At 36.9% G+C, this 16,992-nt stretch overlaps 1 protein-coding gene across 1 annotated transcript in view; it reads right to left on the bottom strand.

Annotated features, from left to right (window-relative positions):
* Positions 1 to 16,992, bottom strand: part of LOC107661768 (follistatin-related protein 4) — a 213,868-nt gene that overhangs the window by 184,906 nt on the left and 11,970 nt on the right. The window contains exon 3 of the mRNA XM_016451535.1: positions 14,783 to 14,816. Coding sequence (XP_016307021.1) covers positions 14,783 to 14,816 — 34 coding nt within the window. The remainder of the gene's footprint in view (positions 1 to 14,782; positions 14,817 to 16,992) is intronic.

Genomic DNA, 16,992 nt, shown 5'->3' with positions numbered 1-16,992 from the left:
ATTTTATAATAGGTTTAGGGGGAGCTAGGACAGACAACACAACCCTTACGAAAATTAACAATGATTTTACTATAAATCCAAAGACAATGGTTACTATTGTCAAACCATGGTAGCCACAAATTAACCATGGTTTTTTTACACTAACCATAGTTTAACCATGGAATTTGTAGTAAAAATCAATACAAATGGTAATCCATTTGCCAAAACAAAAAAAAAAACATGGTTACCGTACTACTTTTACTATAATAAAAGCATGCTTAATTTTTGTAAGGGAAAAACATGACTTATGTTCAGTATTAGGATTTTTCTATAAAGATATTGTAGTAATGTACTAATTTTGACATGTAGGCAATTTAGAAAGTATAGTTTTGTTAAATCTTGAATATTAAAGTCATGTGAGAGATAGATATCAGGGCAAAATAAAGAGACTGAAAAGAAATATGGAAGTGAAGGTGCAGTTCAGGAGAGAACTTTTAATTATTTTGCATGTCCCCAACCTAAGGATTTAAACCTTTTTTAGGTCCATACAAAAAATAGGGTTGTCCATGTTTCAGAATTTGTTGTGGGTGTATGAGTGTGAGTACATTTTAAATAGGGTAACTTGTAATCTGTAACCTATTACATTTCCAAAGTAACCTTCCCAACACTGATTATAATAACCAATGAATACATTTAAATGGAGACTGTAGTGCAATAAAAACACAGCAGGACTGCAGCAACTGCCTGACAGACAGAGAACCGCTGACAGACCGGCTTCAACAGACCATTTAATGATCAAGAAGAAATTCATGTGCTTACCGTTAACCATGCAAACAAATACTAACTAGGTTTGTTTTTCATTAGAAATGAACCAGTGGATGTTTATTTATCTAACTGCAGAGCTGTGCATCTGTGAGGCCTCCATAAAACATCCAAGTAAAGGCATCTTATTTGTCCAGATATTAGAGGAACATCACATTCAAGATGCCTGACAAAACGGCGTTCTCAGAGTCAGATTTTAAACACATAATTTGTAAAGAAAGAATGTGTAATGCATTCAATGCAGTCGATTTCTATCGCGTCCCATGCGGCGATGCATATACAGAGTCCTCCTCAGCGTACCAGTGGAAGTCATGTGGTTTTCACAGAGACGTCATCCTCTAACTAGCAGAACAAACTACCATATTGAGAATCATGCTTCATGGATAACAGCGACGAGTGTCAAAATAAATCTCATGCACTCGTGGCTGGAGCGATAGACACATCAGATGTCTTGATGTCTGACGAGCTGCTCTCAGCACACTTGGGTCGGGTTATCATGGGGGATTTATTCAGACGGGTCCCATTCCATTCATTACCAGAACCAATGTAGGACGTTTAATTATGTTCATCTATAATTGATATCGTATCTCAATATTATTTAGTCAGGGACAGAAATATATGGAGATTTTCAGGACAGGCTATCGCACATGATTCATTCATGTAATTTTTCATGGTAGTATAAATATTTTAAATATTTGTCCCGTAGAGGGATTGAGCTGGATAATGTGTTTTTTTCCCTTCATATTTCCTCATTTGAGCAAGTGCAAGTGGCACACCTAAAGTAACAAAATGAATGTGCAGAGCTGGGTAGATTACGTATAAATTGTAGTAGTCCATTACTGATTACAGAAATGCAATGCATTCTGAATACTTTTAGATTACCTTTTTTTTATCTAACTTGTTTTAAACTTACCATTAAATGTAACATATTGACAAAAAAGCAAAGAGAAAGAAAATATATTAAATGTTTTGATATCAACATCATAAAATGTATTAAACATTACATTACACTGGGGTTTCCCAAACTGGGTTTAATGTAAGAACTGCAGTGGGCTTGTGCATTGATAAAAAAATGAAGAATTAGGGAGAATCAATAAATGATGAATAATATATCGCCACTGTGTGAGTAATATGCAATCATGTAATCCATAAAAAAGTAACTGTAATCTGATTATGAGTATTTTAAAATGTAATATACTCAAATTACGAGTACATAATTTTTGGAATCTGATTACGTAATCCAGATTACATGTACCTGTAATCAGTTACTACCCAGCACTGAATGTGCATTTAGATCATATTTAATGCTACACTCTTAAAAATAAAGCTTTCTCCATGGTGATGCCATAGAAGAACGTCTCAGGTTACATATGTAACCATGGTTCCCTTGCCCAAACAAAACAACGCATAGATCGTGCGTGTCATCAGATGTTAAACAACGTCAACACGGATGCACACATCCTTAAATGCTTTGCTAGTGCTCACCATAATGAGATAAATAGAGATCGCTCTTACCACAGAAATGCACGCTTCAAACAAAACAGTCAATGAAGACGAAGAAGAGAATGATGTATGCTCCCGGCGCCTATTTATACTATAGTCGCACCGGTAGTGACGTCATGGCTGTCGCCGGCCAACGAGTTGGTGTTTTTTCAATGTATGCTTCAGACACGGGTCACAACGATGCGTTCCCCATAGCGACCCCTAGAGGACGCAGTTCGAAGTTCCCATGAAAGGAGACCATTTTTGGTTCCTCAAAGAATCTTTCACTGAACAGTTCCCAAAAGAAACATTTGTTTCTTAGTTTGAAGAACATTTTAATAATCTACAGAAACTTCTTCCACTATAAAGAAACTTTTGTGAAATTAAAAGGTCAAATGGTGGTTAAAGGTTCTTCATGGAACCATCAACACCAATAATGATCCTTTATTTTTAAGGTGGTATATAATTTTAATTATGGACTGAGTTTCCTGAAAAAGTCACATCTCAACATCTTGTCATGCAGCTCTATCGGATTGCTGGAACTGTTTCTGAACCCTTATTTTTCAATTGGTAAGATTATTAGAGTAAATAAAGATTTGGCCAGGTGACTACCCACTTCCTAATTGTATGAAGATTACATTCCCGATTTCATGAACTTTTGTGAGGAGCTCAATGCTAATGAAACATGTTTAGTGATGTTGAGTTGGATGAAGTGCACATCTATGGTGATCTGGAAAGTTTCTCTTCTGTGATTTTGAAATGTGAAATAAATGGTCACAGTCTATTAGCTCAAGACAGATTGGTCTCTGCAGTAAAGAGAACATCCTGAGGTGCAGGCCAGCCATGTGAGACGCAGCATCTTTACTCAGTAGTGTCTCAAAACTGTCTTGGGTCCTCCTTAGTTTCTTTCTTTTCAGGCACTTAATAAAGCAAGCATTTTTAATGGAAACTGTGGCTTGATTCTGAGAAATTTGCTAACCCAATAACTTTTGTTTGACAAAATATTTAGTGAAAATTCACTGAAACAAAAAAAATGTTTAAAAATGTGTGTTGTCTCTTTACAAAAATGTTAGATTTTGTAACAACAACCCAGACTCATTGAAAAACTGTGCCTGTGGTGACATTTGTGCAAAATGACATTGCTTCTTGCTTATTTCATGACACTGTCAAAGTGAGATGCCCAATCAAGGCGCGTTCAGTTTTACCTGAAACACATGAACATGAATCTAGCAATGTTTTATTAGTGGTGCTGGGCGAAATTAAAAAAAAAAATCTTGATTTTTTTTTTTTTTTTTTTAAGTTCTGTATTTAATTTATTTTAATTTTATGATTCAAGTAACATACTCATTACCCAGAGTTTATGCTACACCTACGTCATCCGCTGGAGCGCCACTCTCTCGTCAACGCGTGTACAACAGTTAGTGGAAGTTAGAGATTACGGTTCATAAAGTTTGAAAATATGGATATTTTTCTTACACAAATGCGTTGCTTTGCTTAAGGAAGGCCTTTATTAACCCCTCAGAGTCATGTGGAACGCTTTTTATGATGGATAGATGCACTTTATTGTGCATCAAAATCTTGACCACCATTCACTGCCATTATAAAGCTTGGAAGAGGCAGCGCGTTTTTAATATAACTCTGACTGTATTCATCTGAAAGAAGAAAGTCATATACACTTAGGATGGCTTGAGGATGAGTAAATCATGGGGTAATTTTCATCTTTAAACTTAACTGATAGTATTAACAAAAGCAAATGGAGATTAAAAAAGCATTTCCTAAACTTATTTCATCTTGTTTCTTTTGTTGTCACAGTACTAACATTTCAGTATTCAGTACCAATACCAGTCAAATTTCACGGTTTTCAGTACGAGTTTCAGTGCCATAGCAAAAAATTATAATATCCAAAAATAATTTGCGTGAAAAGGAATATAAGTTTTACTGGCACAAGTTTATGTTTCAGCTGGAAATGTTTTAGGAGATGCAAAAATGCAGGTAGCGGCATAACTTCTATCACTTCTACTAACTTTTTTGAGGAATTTAGACACAAATCCTAGAGCAAAACATAAAAACTTTTTGTTACGTAAACTAGTTATTTTTTGCGTTAAGGTAGAGAAGTAGCAGGGGTCTGTAAGTCTTTGGACAGCGTAGCTTCTGTATATGCTGGGTTGTACAGAGAGAGGAGTTCAAAGAGGAATTCTGGGATACGCAGATGCCACCCACTAGCTGAGGGAGACGCCGCTGGATTTACGGGAGGGCTTACAGACCCTCATGCTGTGGAGCACGAATCCCCACTGAGACAGACTGACTTCCTCTCTAATCCACGGTTATTTTATTCTGTGGCATGTGAGCGAAGACGCTACTAAGTACAGCAGATCAGAGGAGAAACCACAGCCATTACAGTCATGTTCTTACAGCTGTAATCGCTTTCCAGTGCACTCTATGCGAATGTGTGAATGCAAATGCTTTTGGATACATAAGTTCAATGTCATGTGGCAATGCAATCTGAAACGTGTCACACTGTGAATCATAGTGAAGATTTGAAGATCTTTTTCCTTTAGCGTCATTAGTTACATAATTTTTTCGACTTGTATGATTGGCCAAACAAAGGCTTCTGAAGTAAGGCTGAAACAATTAGTCGATACTATCGATCTAGAATAAAAACAAATATGTATTTTTTGTTGTCGAAAAGTCATTTCATCTGATTTGACCTAATGTAAGGGCCTGCAATAATACGTTTTGTCCAGTGTGGCGCTGTAGCAATTCTGGAACATGAAAATGAATCTGAACCAGTAGAGTGTGGGAAGGTTTTACAAAACTGCAAACAAAAAAATGCTGTCATGTGTGAAAGGCCCGATATACTCACGGAAAGTTCTTTTTTGTTCTTCAGTTAGGAGTAAAGAGAAATTTGATATAGGCAAGCAACAGTTTACTGTTAACGAAGATCCCAATGCTGTTGAGAGCAGCCTTTAGATGATGTAAATATGTGCTGCACGCTTTAACAACAACAACAACAAAAAAACAACAACAACAATAATGGCAGCTGTGAGAAAACAGCAGTTAAGAAAGCATCTGATAGTATTGATGTGGATATATTTGCACAAGCTCTGCATTCAGTACTCCAGTGAAGTCACATTGCGTTTATTTATATAGCGCTTTATGCAATAGGCTACTTTAAAGCAAGCAGCTTTACAGTATTAAATAGGCCGATTGATTTTAATATATCAATGTATTGCTTTTTATATTTGAGCCCCTGTCCCTGAGAAACTCTCATCTCTGTATAAACTGGATTGATTTTAATAACTTTAATGTACTTGAAGTGTGCACCAAGTATCGGATCGGGACTCGGTATCGGAAGATACTCAATATTCAATGACTCAGATCGGATCGGGGCACAAAAAATCTGATTGGGACATAGAGTTAAACATGAAAAAACATCAGTGTCAGTGTCGCTTTCAGCTAGAAATACAACTTGATTTTCTGCTATAAAGCAGCTCTTAATGTATTTAAATATGTATAGAATATATGTAACTCAGTATTTTAAGAAATTGCAAAATGATCAAAATAATCATATGTTGCAGTCCTTTTCTGAAGTCAAGTGATTAAAAAACTCCAGGTGTGTTAGAACTTGGTTTTATTGCAATAAAAGCTGTATGTTCAAATATATATGCTGCAATTGCCGCTCTTGATCTGCTCTGCTGCAAGTTGCTGTCTTTTTTATCTTGCCAGCAGATGTGCAGGAAAATAAAGAGCCGTCCGTCTGATGGAAGCCATTTGTCTGGGATGATACATGCGCAGCCGTCTGTGTCACATCTCTCTGAGAGAGTCTGGTTGTGTGATAACTGTTATTTATAGCTGTTCCAGCGCTCTGTGTTTGGCACATGCATCATGAGCTTCTGCGCATTTCACTCCACACTGTTTGCTTTAATGACGCTTCTCTGGAAAGGTGCAAAGTTTATGTGTCATTGGCACCATTTGTTGTGCTGAGCTCAATGACAGACCACAGCGATGGAAAACAGAAAGACTGAGAAAAGAAAGACAGAGGAGATACAGTCAGAGAGGGAGTAGCTGGTGTATGTCTAATTTCTGAAAGTCCTCGATAGTCACAGCACTCGGTGTGAGGATGGAAAGGCCACACGTATCTTCTGGAGATCTTCAGAAAATAGATTTGGACATTGTCTGAAGAAATCTCTTTTACAAATCTACATCTGCGCCTGCGCTCACAGGGAGGCATATAATCACTTTGAATATATATGCAGCTCACTAGGGTTGGTTTATAGCATTATGAGTTAAATGTTTCTCTATTTCCAAGAGGACACAAGTAGATTTTGTGTGGATTGTCAGTAAATTTATTTTAAGGTGAAAGCAGTGCTGGATAGATGACTTACAAATTGTAGTCTGTTACTGATTCCAAATTACATGACATACAAATCCATTACATTACACATTTTAGGTAATATAATTAGACTACTTTTTGATTACTTTTAGATTAATTTTGACCTAACTTGTTTATCACATTGTTTTAATGCTGACATATTTTACAAATATCCACTTTTAAATAATCAGTTGTTTGCTGTACAAAATAATTTCACAATGGAGGGTCATCTCTACTGACAAACCTCACAAAACAAATAAATTAAAAGTGAAAATACAAAAGAAACAAATCTATCCTTATAAGGTTCACATCCTGCAACAATGAAAATATTTTTTTAATAAATATATTTATGAATTTTAATAATGACAGAGTTCTGATGGTAACATGGCAGATGCAATAACTGGAGGCACAACCTTAAGTCTTTTTAATAATATTAATGCAAAATAATAATAATAACTTTATATGCACTAAACCAAACAAATTAACACATCTACAACTGTTTCCAACATTGATAATAAATCAGCATATTAGAATGATTTCTGAAGGATCATGTGACACTGAAGACGGAGAAATGATGATGAAAATTCAGCTTTGCATCACAGAAATTACTTAAATTTACATAATATCATATTAAAATAGAAAACCAGTATTTTAAATTGTAATAATATTTCACAATATTAGTTTTTCTGCATTTTTGATCAAATAAATGCACCCTTGGTGAGCAGAAGAGGCTTCTTTAAAAACCATTAAAACTCTTACTGATCCCAAAATTTGGAACAGCAGTGTGTTATATGGATGAAATGAGGTATTGGTCTTGAAGCACAGCATGCATGCAAAGTGCTTCCCCTCAATTCCAGCAGTAGAACATTTGGTAGGTAAATTTAACAACCTAGAAACCACCACAAGCATGTCAAACGAGCTCAGATATACTATATCTGCCCACTCAATCCAATTAAGGAGAGAAAGAGAGAGAGTTGTGCTCACTGGTTCACCTGAGCCAGATTCACATTTGCTCATAAATAATTCATTGTTTTAATACTAACGACACTACAACAAAACACCCCACACCGTACTCACGTTTCTGTTGTTATTTTAGTTTAACAACAATGTGGCATCATTCCTGTCAGTTCAGAATAACACAGTGTACATGGTAAAATATGTCTTCATGGGAAAAAATGTAGACATGCCACAGTGAAATTTGGTTAACTGATAAGTAACAAAAAAAGAGCAGGACAGCTTTATTCCTACCAGTAAATGTTGTTCACACAGGACAAGTCACCAGCTCCATCATTTTGAACAGTGTTTCAGTAGAAACATGAGCTAGACGGGCATATTTAACCTTTGCCAATGGCAGTCAATCAGGCTGTCTACATTGAGCAGCAACAATAAAACCACAACCATGTCTGAAATTGCCCCTACAACCTTATATAGTGCACTATTTCTGGTCAGATACTGTACGAAACCATAGAGGAGATTATCTAGTACACCCATTCAATCCAATAATGCACTCCAGTAAATACACTTAAGGGTTTTAAAATACATATTAGACATATTAAACATACATATTAAAATACAATTAGGGTGACGACGGATTTTTATCAACAACTTCTAGCAGTTTTATGACAATTTTGAGGATTTAAATGCCATTCATAGCTACATCATGCACTGAACACAATGGCCAATTTATTCTGTCTAATGAAATGCTGGAAGTGAACATGCATAATGGTGCAGTCCTAAAGCAGCAAATGAAGATGCTGGTAATTGCCTGTCAAATACAGAAATGAACAAAGTGACACAATGAAAGGCGGGCTGTTCTGTTGCGCGTGCATCTGGGCAATGCACTCAGCTGCTCTATTTGCATATCTGTGAGGTGTTAGAAGACAGCCATGGAACCCTGTAATAACACAAATATATGCTGAATGTCTTCAGGGAGATATAATGAGGCTCATGCCATATCGACTTATAAGAAACAAGACAATAACAAGACAATAACTTTATTCCATTATTCCACACTCTGTGCAGTGCATCTCTGACATGCTGTCGTCTGGACTCGTCCTCCCTCAGGGTGGATAATCGAATGGGAATATGTTTGGGAAAGTGAATATTCCTTCAGATCAGCAGTTCACAACCTCACCAACCACCAGTCTTAATACAACACTATAGTATAGGGATCAGTTCTCACTATTAACTAGCTGCGTTTTAGCATGCATATTACTAGTACATTGTCTGTTTATTAGTACTTATAAAGCACATATTAATGCCTTATTCTGCATGACCATATTAATTATATACTGTATATATATATATATATATATATATATATATTAAGCAGCAAATTAGGAGTTTATTGAGGCAAAAATCATAGTTAATAGTAAGAATCAGACCCCAAACTAAAGTATGACCATATACATACTTCTTGATAATGATTCATATGACTAAAACCACATATATAGTGGTTTTAGAAAAAAAGCATCAATAATTGACTATTATTATACAAACCAACAAATAAATAAATAATATTTGATGCACCGAAATGAAAATTCTGGGCTGAAGCCAAAGCTGAACCCAGAATTTCAGGATGCACATTTCTGTGCAGCACTAATATACTGCATATATATATATTATAAACCAACAACCTTTTCATGAAGTACACTGTATTATACCTAAAAGCGAGGAGTGGCTCAATGCTGCTGCACTTGGTATTGATAACATGTCAGACATGCACAGGCATTACACTCACTCTGTTTACTGAGTCATGTAACCCAACGTGACAGTCTCTGAATAATATTTCCACTGCCCTAGAGATATGCAAATACAGTGTGTCCTCTGCAGAATGGCACAGAACTGCAAAGGACTTCAACAGATGAGTGTCACAGCCATGACTTACGCTCCCAGAGACCCACAGAAAGAGCAAATGTGATTTAGATTTTCAGTTTATAAAACAGGCATCCTGTCGGTGAACAAAGCGTCTAAGTTCTGTATTAGGAGGCCAAGCAGTGATTAAATCTGTTTCACATCTTATTATTCCTCTGGCTGGGGGGGGTAAAACTTTGATATTAGACACACACATAGAGAAGAGAGTCTTTTAGGTCTTAATCACTCTAGTCAACATTTGAAGTGGATCAAAACCTTTCATCAAAGTTGTCCTAAAACCTAACACCAAAATGCGTTTTTGTCTTAGGACAACTTTAATGAACATTTTTGATCCACTTCAAATGGTAACTACTGTAGTGCCTCCAAAAGTTCAAAGTATCTCATTCATTTTTTTGTTTGTTTGTTTTGTTTGTTTTTAGGGATGCACAATATTATTGGAATGCCATCAGAATCTGCCGATAAAGGCTTAAAATGTAAACATCGTCATCGGCCCGATAGGAAAAATGATACTGATATGCCTTGCTAATAAGAACAACTCACATGTGCTCAGGGTGTACTAGCGATAACATCACATCAGCAGTGTGCTCATTCTTGAAGCAAACTTTTGCCTGAAGGATGTTTGACAGTAAGGAGTTTTATTTATTTAGGAAGCACTGTAGGCCTACTTGTAATAAAATATTATGGATTGGAATTTCATGTGTACAGTTTATTAATCCGTGGACACGATTTGTTAACAGTTTAAGAATTTGTGAGTACGGTTTATAAACTGAGGGGACGAATTGCAAAACTGTCACCACTAATTGTTTTTTTAATAATTTGTTTATAATCTCTGCACAGGAGAGACTTGGTGTTGTTTCCAAACGAAAGGAAATATATCGGTATCGGTATCGGCCGAAATTAGTTGAAAAATATCGGCAAAATCAATATTGTGCATCCCTATTTTTTTTTTCTCTGATTTTTTTGCGCAAAGCTGACCTCATACGTCATCCACCCAGAACTGCTTCCGTTTACAACAGTGAGCGCAAGCTAGATTCAAGTGATTATTACGTTTTGAATATGGATATTTTTCTTACAAATCGCATCAATTCGCTACAGGAGGCCTTTGTTCACCCCCCGGAGCCGTGTGAGACACTTTTTTTTTTATGGAAAGGTGCTTTTTATTTCACGTCTTTTGGACAGAAGCACTGCAACACCCGCTGACTGCAATGATAGATCTTGAAAGATCAAAGACAATTGTTAATATAACTCCGACTGGATTCGTCTGAAAGAAGAAAGTCATATACACCTAGGATGCATCGGGGGTGAGTAAAATGCAGCCTAATTTTCATTTTGGGGTGAACTAACCCTTTAAGATTCTCACCTCGACTCACAAGCTCAACTTTGGCCATCATAATTCAACATTATGATTCGTTTCTGATGGCTTGCTGATTTTGGTTTCTGAATTTTATGGACTATGAGCGGTGAAAACTTTATTGGACCCAGGGATACGTCTAGGTTACTTGTGTAACCCTCGTTCCCTGAAGGAGGGAACGGAGACGTTACATCAGTCGTGATTGACGAATTGGGATATCGCTTCGATAGACCAATCACCTTCGAGTGTTAACTAAACAAGCCAATGACAGTTGGCGTGCGTGTTTCGCCACGCGCATCCCGCCCCGCAGCGCGGGTATAAAAGGAGAGCGCGTGCAAACGCACATCAGTTTTTCGCTGAGGAGCCGAGAGGCGAAACACGCACGCCAACTGTCATTGGCTTGTTTAGTTAACACTCGAAGGTGATTGGTCTATCAAAGCGATATCCCAATTCGTCAGTCACGACTGACGTAACGTCGAACGTGACTGACTGAAAGGGAAATATAATTACACACCTCTGGAGAGTTATTCTCCAGTAATCTGACAGTGACATATGACTGATACTGCACAGTAATATCTGTCTGTTGCCCTGAATGTCAGAGAGCTACTGTGGATGTTTCTGGAATAAACCCAAAGTCTGTGTAGATTATTTCAAGGCCACAAGGCCGCATAACTAAAAAAGATATTCTCAAACAACTCAAGTAAGAAGCAAACTGTTGCATTTCATATTTCTTTAGCCAAAACATTTGTTTTTAGAGTGTATGCACAATGCAGTTTGTGTCCTCAAAGGTACGAAGAATCATTAAAGGGATAGTTCACCCAAAAATGAAAATTCTGTCATTAATTACTCACCCTCGTGTCGTTCCAAACCCGTAAGACCTTCGTTCATCTTCGGAACACAAATTAAGATATTGTTGATTAAATCCGAGCGCTCTCTTGACCCTCCATAGACAGCAATGCAACTGCAATGTTTCCCAGACACAGAAACGTAGCAAGGACATCGGTAAAATAGTCCATGCGACATCAGGGGTTCAACCGTAATTTTACGAAGCTACAAGATTACTTTTTGTACACAAATAAAACAATTATAACATCATTTATTCAACAATTCTTCTCCCTGAGTTACCGTCTTCCGCCATTTTGGAAAGTAGAACGTAATCAGCGTTGTTTACGTTCAGGATAAAACACGCATATGCTGAACGCAAACAACGCCTCCCTTGCCTCCTATTTTTGCTACTAGCTAAGTCGACACTTCTCATTTTTGTGTAGTTTAACTTGATGTACTAAAACTACTACAACTAAATCAACTAAAACGTACACATAATAATCATAAAATTTGTTTCTTATTAGAAGTAACAAAGCTCTTTGTGATTATTGGATGGGAATCGCACTACAAATAATGTTTAGTGAGGGGGAAAATCGCGGATCTGGCAACCCTGTCTGGAACTATGGGTGATTCATAGAATCAAAGGGAACCTGCGTTAACTGCATGTTTTTTCTTCAGTTAGCCTGCAGTAATGTGTTATTATCGCATTAACTTCAACAGTGAGAGATTTTCTTCACACACATGTTGCGGTCTGACACATTTTACAATCAACCCTGGTTTTAAACAATCAGACAATGTCCGATAGTGCTGATAATTGCTTTAACTAGTCAATACTAATCAGTGCATCCCTATTTAATAGTATATCAATGATAGTAAAATAACACTGGTATGGAGGTTGTGAACTTGTTCTTAAGAGGGGTGGCGCTGTAGTCAGTTGTCATCTGCTCTCCATTTACGTCATTATTTGATGCAAGTATAGAGGGCCGCTGTTGTAGTTAGTACTTTATTACATTACAGAGCCGTTTCGTCATGTGCATTATGTTGTAATGGGGATGCGACCGATTGGTTTATTAGTTCAGGCCTGGGATCTAAGACTAACAAGACCATGCCTCCGTTTTCCTGAACTCTCTATCCATTACGCTCTGCCGTGACCCAGACGCATAAGCGAGGTGCTGCGCCTTATCGAATTCCCTTCCAATTAGTGTAGAAACGAAGCAGAGGGCTCCCTAATGGGCTTTGCCTCATGATATCGTTTAATTCGCGACAATAACAAACCTCTCGTTGTGATTTCAAGGCCAAATGAATCCTGACTGTTCAGCCGCTGAATGCGGGAGATTTGATTGTGCATTGTGTCTGCCACAAAAGTGCAAGCTTTCTCCTGTCTTTCTTCTTGAGTTACCTTTTCGGCGTGCTGCCTGCGGCACGTTATTTATTTATGATTTGTGTGGAAGCCAAAAGGCTGTCAGCCTGCCCTGTTATCGTTTGGTCATCCGCTCAAGTGGCTGGGTGGTTGGGTAGACGCGTAGCGTTCAGAAACTGGGGCAGTCTGATTAATGCCAGCCTTTGGAAGCGAGACGCACAGACATGACAACAAAGAGGCCTCTCTGGAAGGCAGGGAAAGTGAGATAACACGCAGCGATACGCAGATACGCGCACATGAGAAGGTAACGTGATGCCAGCCGCGGAAAGAAAAATCAAACATGCCACTGCATGTTTTGTTAAGTTTAGTCCGAAGCCAGTGAATAATTAGTCCCTAAGGGGAAATCAACACATCATTTGCATATTTCTGACACACTGGAGAAGTTGTCTGTCTGTCTGTCTGCACCACAAATGATGGGAAACTTTTTCTCCAACTGATTTTTGTTAAGCTTTTGATCTGCTACGCTCAGCCAGGTGTAAATCCGTGGAAGTAAGAGTTCCTTTGCAAACGTAGTTCAAATCCGAATCAACATGCTAAAACATCAAAAGCAGTTCCTCCTTTAACATTGCTGTTTCTACAAACTATACATTGAAGGGATAAATTACTCTTAAACAAGAATTCTGGCATTATTTACTCATTTACTGATTTATTTATTACAGGTGTGATAAATGCCTGTATAAAGAGACCATCATCATGTGAAAAAGAAGTACACTTTTTTAAAAAAGAGTACTTTTTGCAGAAAAAAAAAAGAACGTTCAAGTGTGAACTGAATATAATGTTTTCAGACACATATTTTCTTTTATATACATTTAAATGTATTTTAGTTTAAGTTTATACAGTGCGTGCATAATAATTAGGCACGTTGATATTCTGATCATATTTTTTTCCAAGCACATTTTACCAATTCCAAACCACATCAATCTTAATAACTACTATTATTTTTGTATTTAATCATTTATAAGTGATATATAATTGTCCATGAAGGCTGGAAGTGAAAAACTCCTTATATTTAGGTGTGCAGAATTATTAGGCACTTTTTCTTTTAAACTGAAAAAGAAAAAGTGCCTAATAATTTCACTAATACTATTTAATAACACACTTGTATTTGAATGTGTTAGTTTGCTAGCTACAACAGCTCTCAGACAATCATTTCATTCCTATACAATGGCCATAAAGATGTGCAAAGGTTATTTTTGATTTGGCAAGGTCAAAGCACGCGCTGCAATCAATACAGAAATCATTACCGCTCCACAGCACTACCAGAGACACATAAGCGACGTGTGGAGCGGCGCTGGCCTGTTTGAGACACACAACAGCCAATATAATACCTACATTCAGCCAGAATTCCCTAGTGTATCAACCCACGATCCCAAATTAAATCCCTGAGATCCCTAAAGTATCCTTTGGTTTTCCATTAGCCATCTCATGCACGCACCGTTGGGCCACTGATTTTAAGACGAACTTAAAGAAGATGATGGAAGCACCCCAGGCTGATGCACAAACTCAATTTAAATAGCAGTTAGCCATTGTTTTTATTTGTGAAACAAAAGGTTTTAAAACAAATGTCAACTTCTTGAGGCTAAAGCAACCGTTCCCATAACATGCTTGAACCAGAATGCACAAGAACATCATTATAAATATGCAAGTTTGGACTTACTTTGCTTGACTTTATTTTCAGCTCCTCCATATTGCTGCAAAAGAAAAGGGGAAATATTAAGATATAATCTATAAATATGAGAACAGCCCTATCTGACTCCAAAACAAAGCTAACTATTTCACTGGTTAGTAGTAAAGCCTACAGGTTTACATGTAGTACACCAGAAAATTCGAAGTTAAAATATACAGCACAGACCACTTTACATGTACATGTCTGATTATGTCAAATAATCAGACATGCACATCCCTTACGAAAAAGAAGTTTATTCAAGTGTGTTATTAGTATACTTCTTTTAAACTAAAAAATAGGAAAGTATACTTTCAGTCTACTTTTTATGTACTTCTCAGAAATATACTTAAAATGACATTTAAGTACACTTGACTTATACTTAGAAAAAGTCTCAATTTATTTGAGCTATAGCCTACTTGCTCTCCGAGAATGTTTTCATTGTTATACATTAGGGGGCGCTATTACACATCTTCTGTACAGAATTTCCAAAACACGGAAACAGCGAAGAAGAAACCGAAAAACAACAGATGCTTGCACACGTAATCTAACATGATCATCAGACATAAAACAGCATCAAAATTGTGTAACGTTGTGGAATAAAATGTTGACCCAAGAAGAGGTAATAATGATTGTCAAGCTTTTGGATCATCATTCTGAATCCAATTCATAGCCTTTTTTCAGCTTTTTGTTGTTTATATATTTATTTATTTATTTATTCTTTTTTTATTTATGAAACTTACCCACATTTACATGTTTATAAAAAAAGAATGCATGAAGCTAGAATAAAATGTTTTTGTTTACAAGCAGATACCCTGTTCTTTCTTTTGATGTTTTGTATGTTCAGATATTCATATAACAAAATATATACACATTCTTAAATAGGCACATAGTAGTATACTTAAAGTATGATATAAAGTTCACTTAAAGAACTTACGAGTATACTTGCAGTGTAAAACTACTAAACTATTAGTTTACTGAGACTATACTTCAAAGTGTACTAAAAATGCTACAAGTATCTAATTAGTAAACTATCAGTATACCTTTAAGTACAAACTAAAAACATAGAGGTAAACTAGTTGTGTACTCAAAGTTTACTACTGTTATACTTAAAGTATACTTAAAAGTATACTTTTATAAACTAACAAGAAAGTCCCAATGAGTACTGAAATAGTACACTTACAAGTATACTACTAGTGCACTGATATTTGTATACTTACTACATAAAGTATACTTGAATAAAATATACTTGAACTTTACTTAAGTATACTTAATAAAACATTACACGCATTACAGCAAGCAATAAACAAACATACCCAAGCATATCCAAACTGGCAAAAAAGCTCAGTATTGGAGCCTATGCAGGGTATTAAGTGTGAGCGCAGTGTCCTCCATGCTGACCATCTTGATCAGAGATCAGAGCCCTTGTCTCCTCCAGGCTCAGAGACCTGCATTCTCTGTCACATCACCATCACTCATGCATCTCTACAGATGCTGGCCACTTCAGTTTCCCTGAGGCTGATCTTCAGCTGTAGAGGAATGTAGATCCTCTTCTCCAGTTCGATCCTCATTAATGTCCCAGTGGAAGTAAGCCGGGACCATTACCATTTTAGAGGGATCTTTGCTCTCAGGGGCAGCTCTCTTTTTGCACCTGTATTTCTGATAACACTGTGGGAATTGCTTCATGCTCGTCTGATGTGCTTTCTGCAGATCGCATCAATAAAATCAAGCCGTTTGAAAGAGAAGCCACAGCAGTTCAGTTTGCACATTAAGCTGTGCATGGAGGACAAGATGTATAAAAAGGGTTGTGCCACATTTACTTGCAACTAGGGATGTGCGATATTTATTGTCTATGATACTAGCGTAACTGCTTTAACAATGTGCAAGCTGTCACTTAATTTGCAATAAAAAACAAAAACCGTATTGTTTTTGCAAGTCACAGAGATGCGTGATTTGTGTGATGTGCATGTCGAACCAGTTCACAAGACTACTGAATCAAAACAAAAGAGTGGGAACTCTTAAAAGGTTATTTAAAAGGTGCTTGTTCAGTCAGGAAACAGTTTGACTCGGACCGAAGACCGATGAGCCGCTGATATGAGCATGAGTGAACCCAGCACTTGAATGAAGGGGTGAAATGAACGGTTTATGGTTTCTCAATGTTTACAGTATTTTAAAAAATGTGAGCTGATGAAGACTAGTTTATT

Source organism: Sinocyclocheilus anshuiensis, unplaced genomic scaffold, assembly GCF_001515605.1.
Source record: "Sinocyclocheilus anshuiensis isolate Anshui unplaced genomic scaffold, SAMN03320099.WGS_v1.1 scaffold207, whole genome shotgun sequence".
NCBI lineage: Eukaryota > Metazoa > Chordata > Actinopteri > Cypriniformes > Cyprinidae > Sinocyclocheilus > Sinocyclocheilus anshuiensis.
Note: the sequence above shows the minus strand (reverse complement) of the source record. Positions and strands in the feature narration are given on the sequence as shown.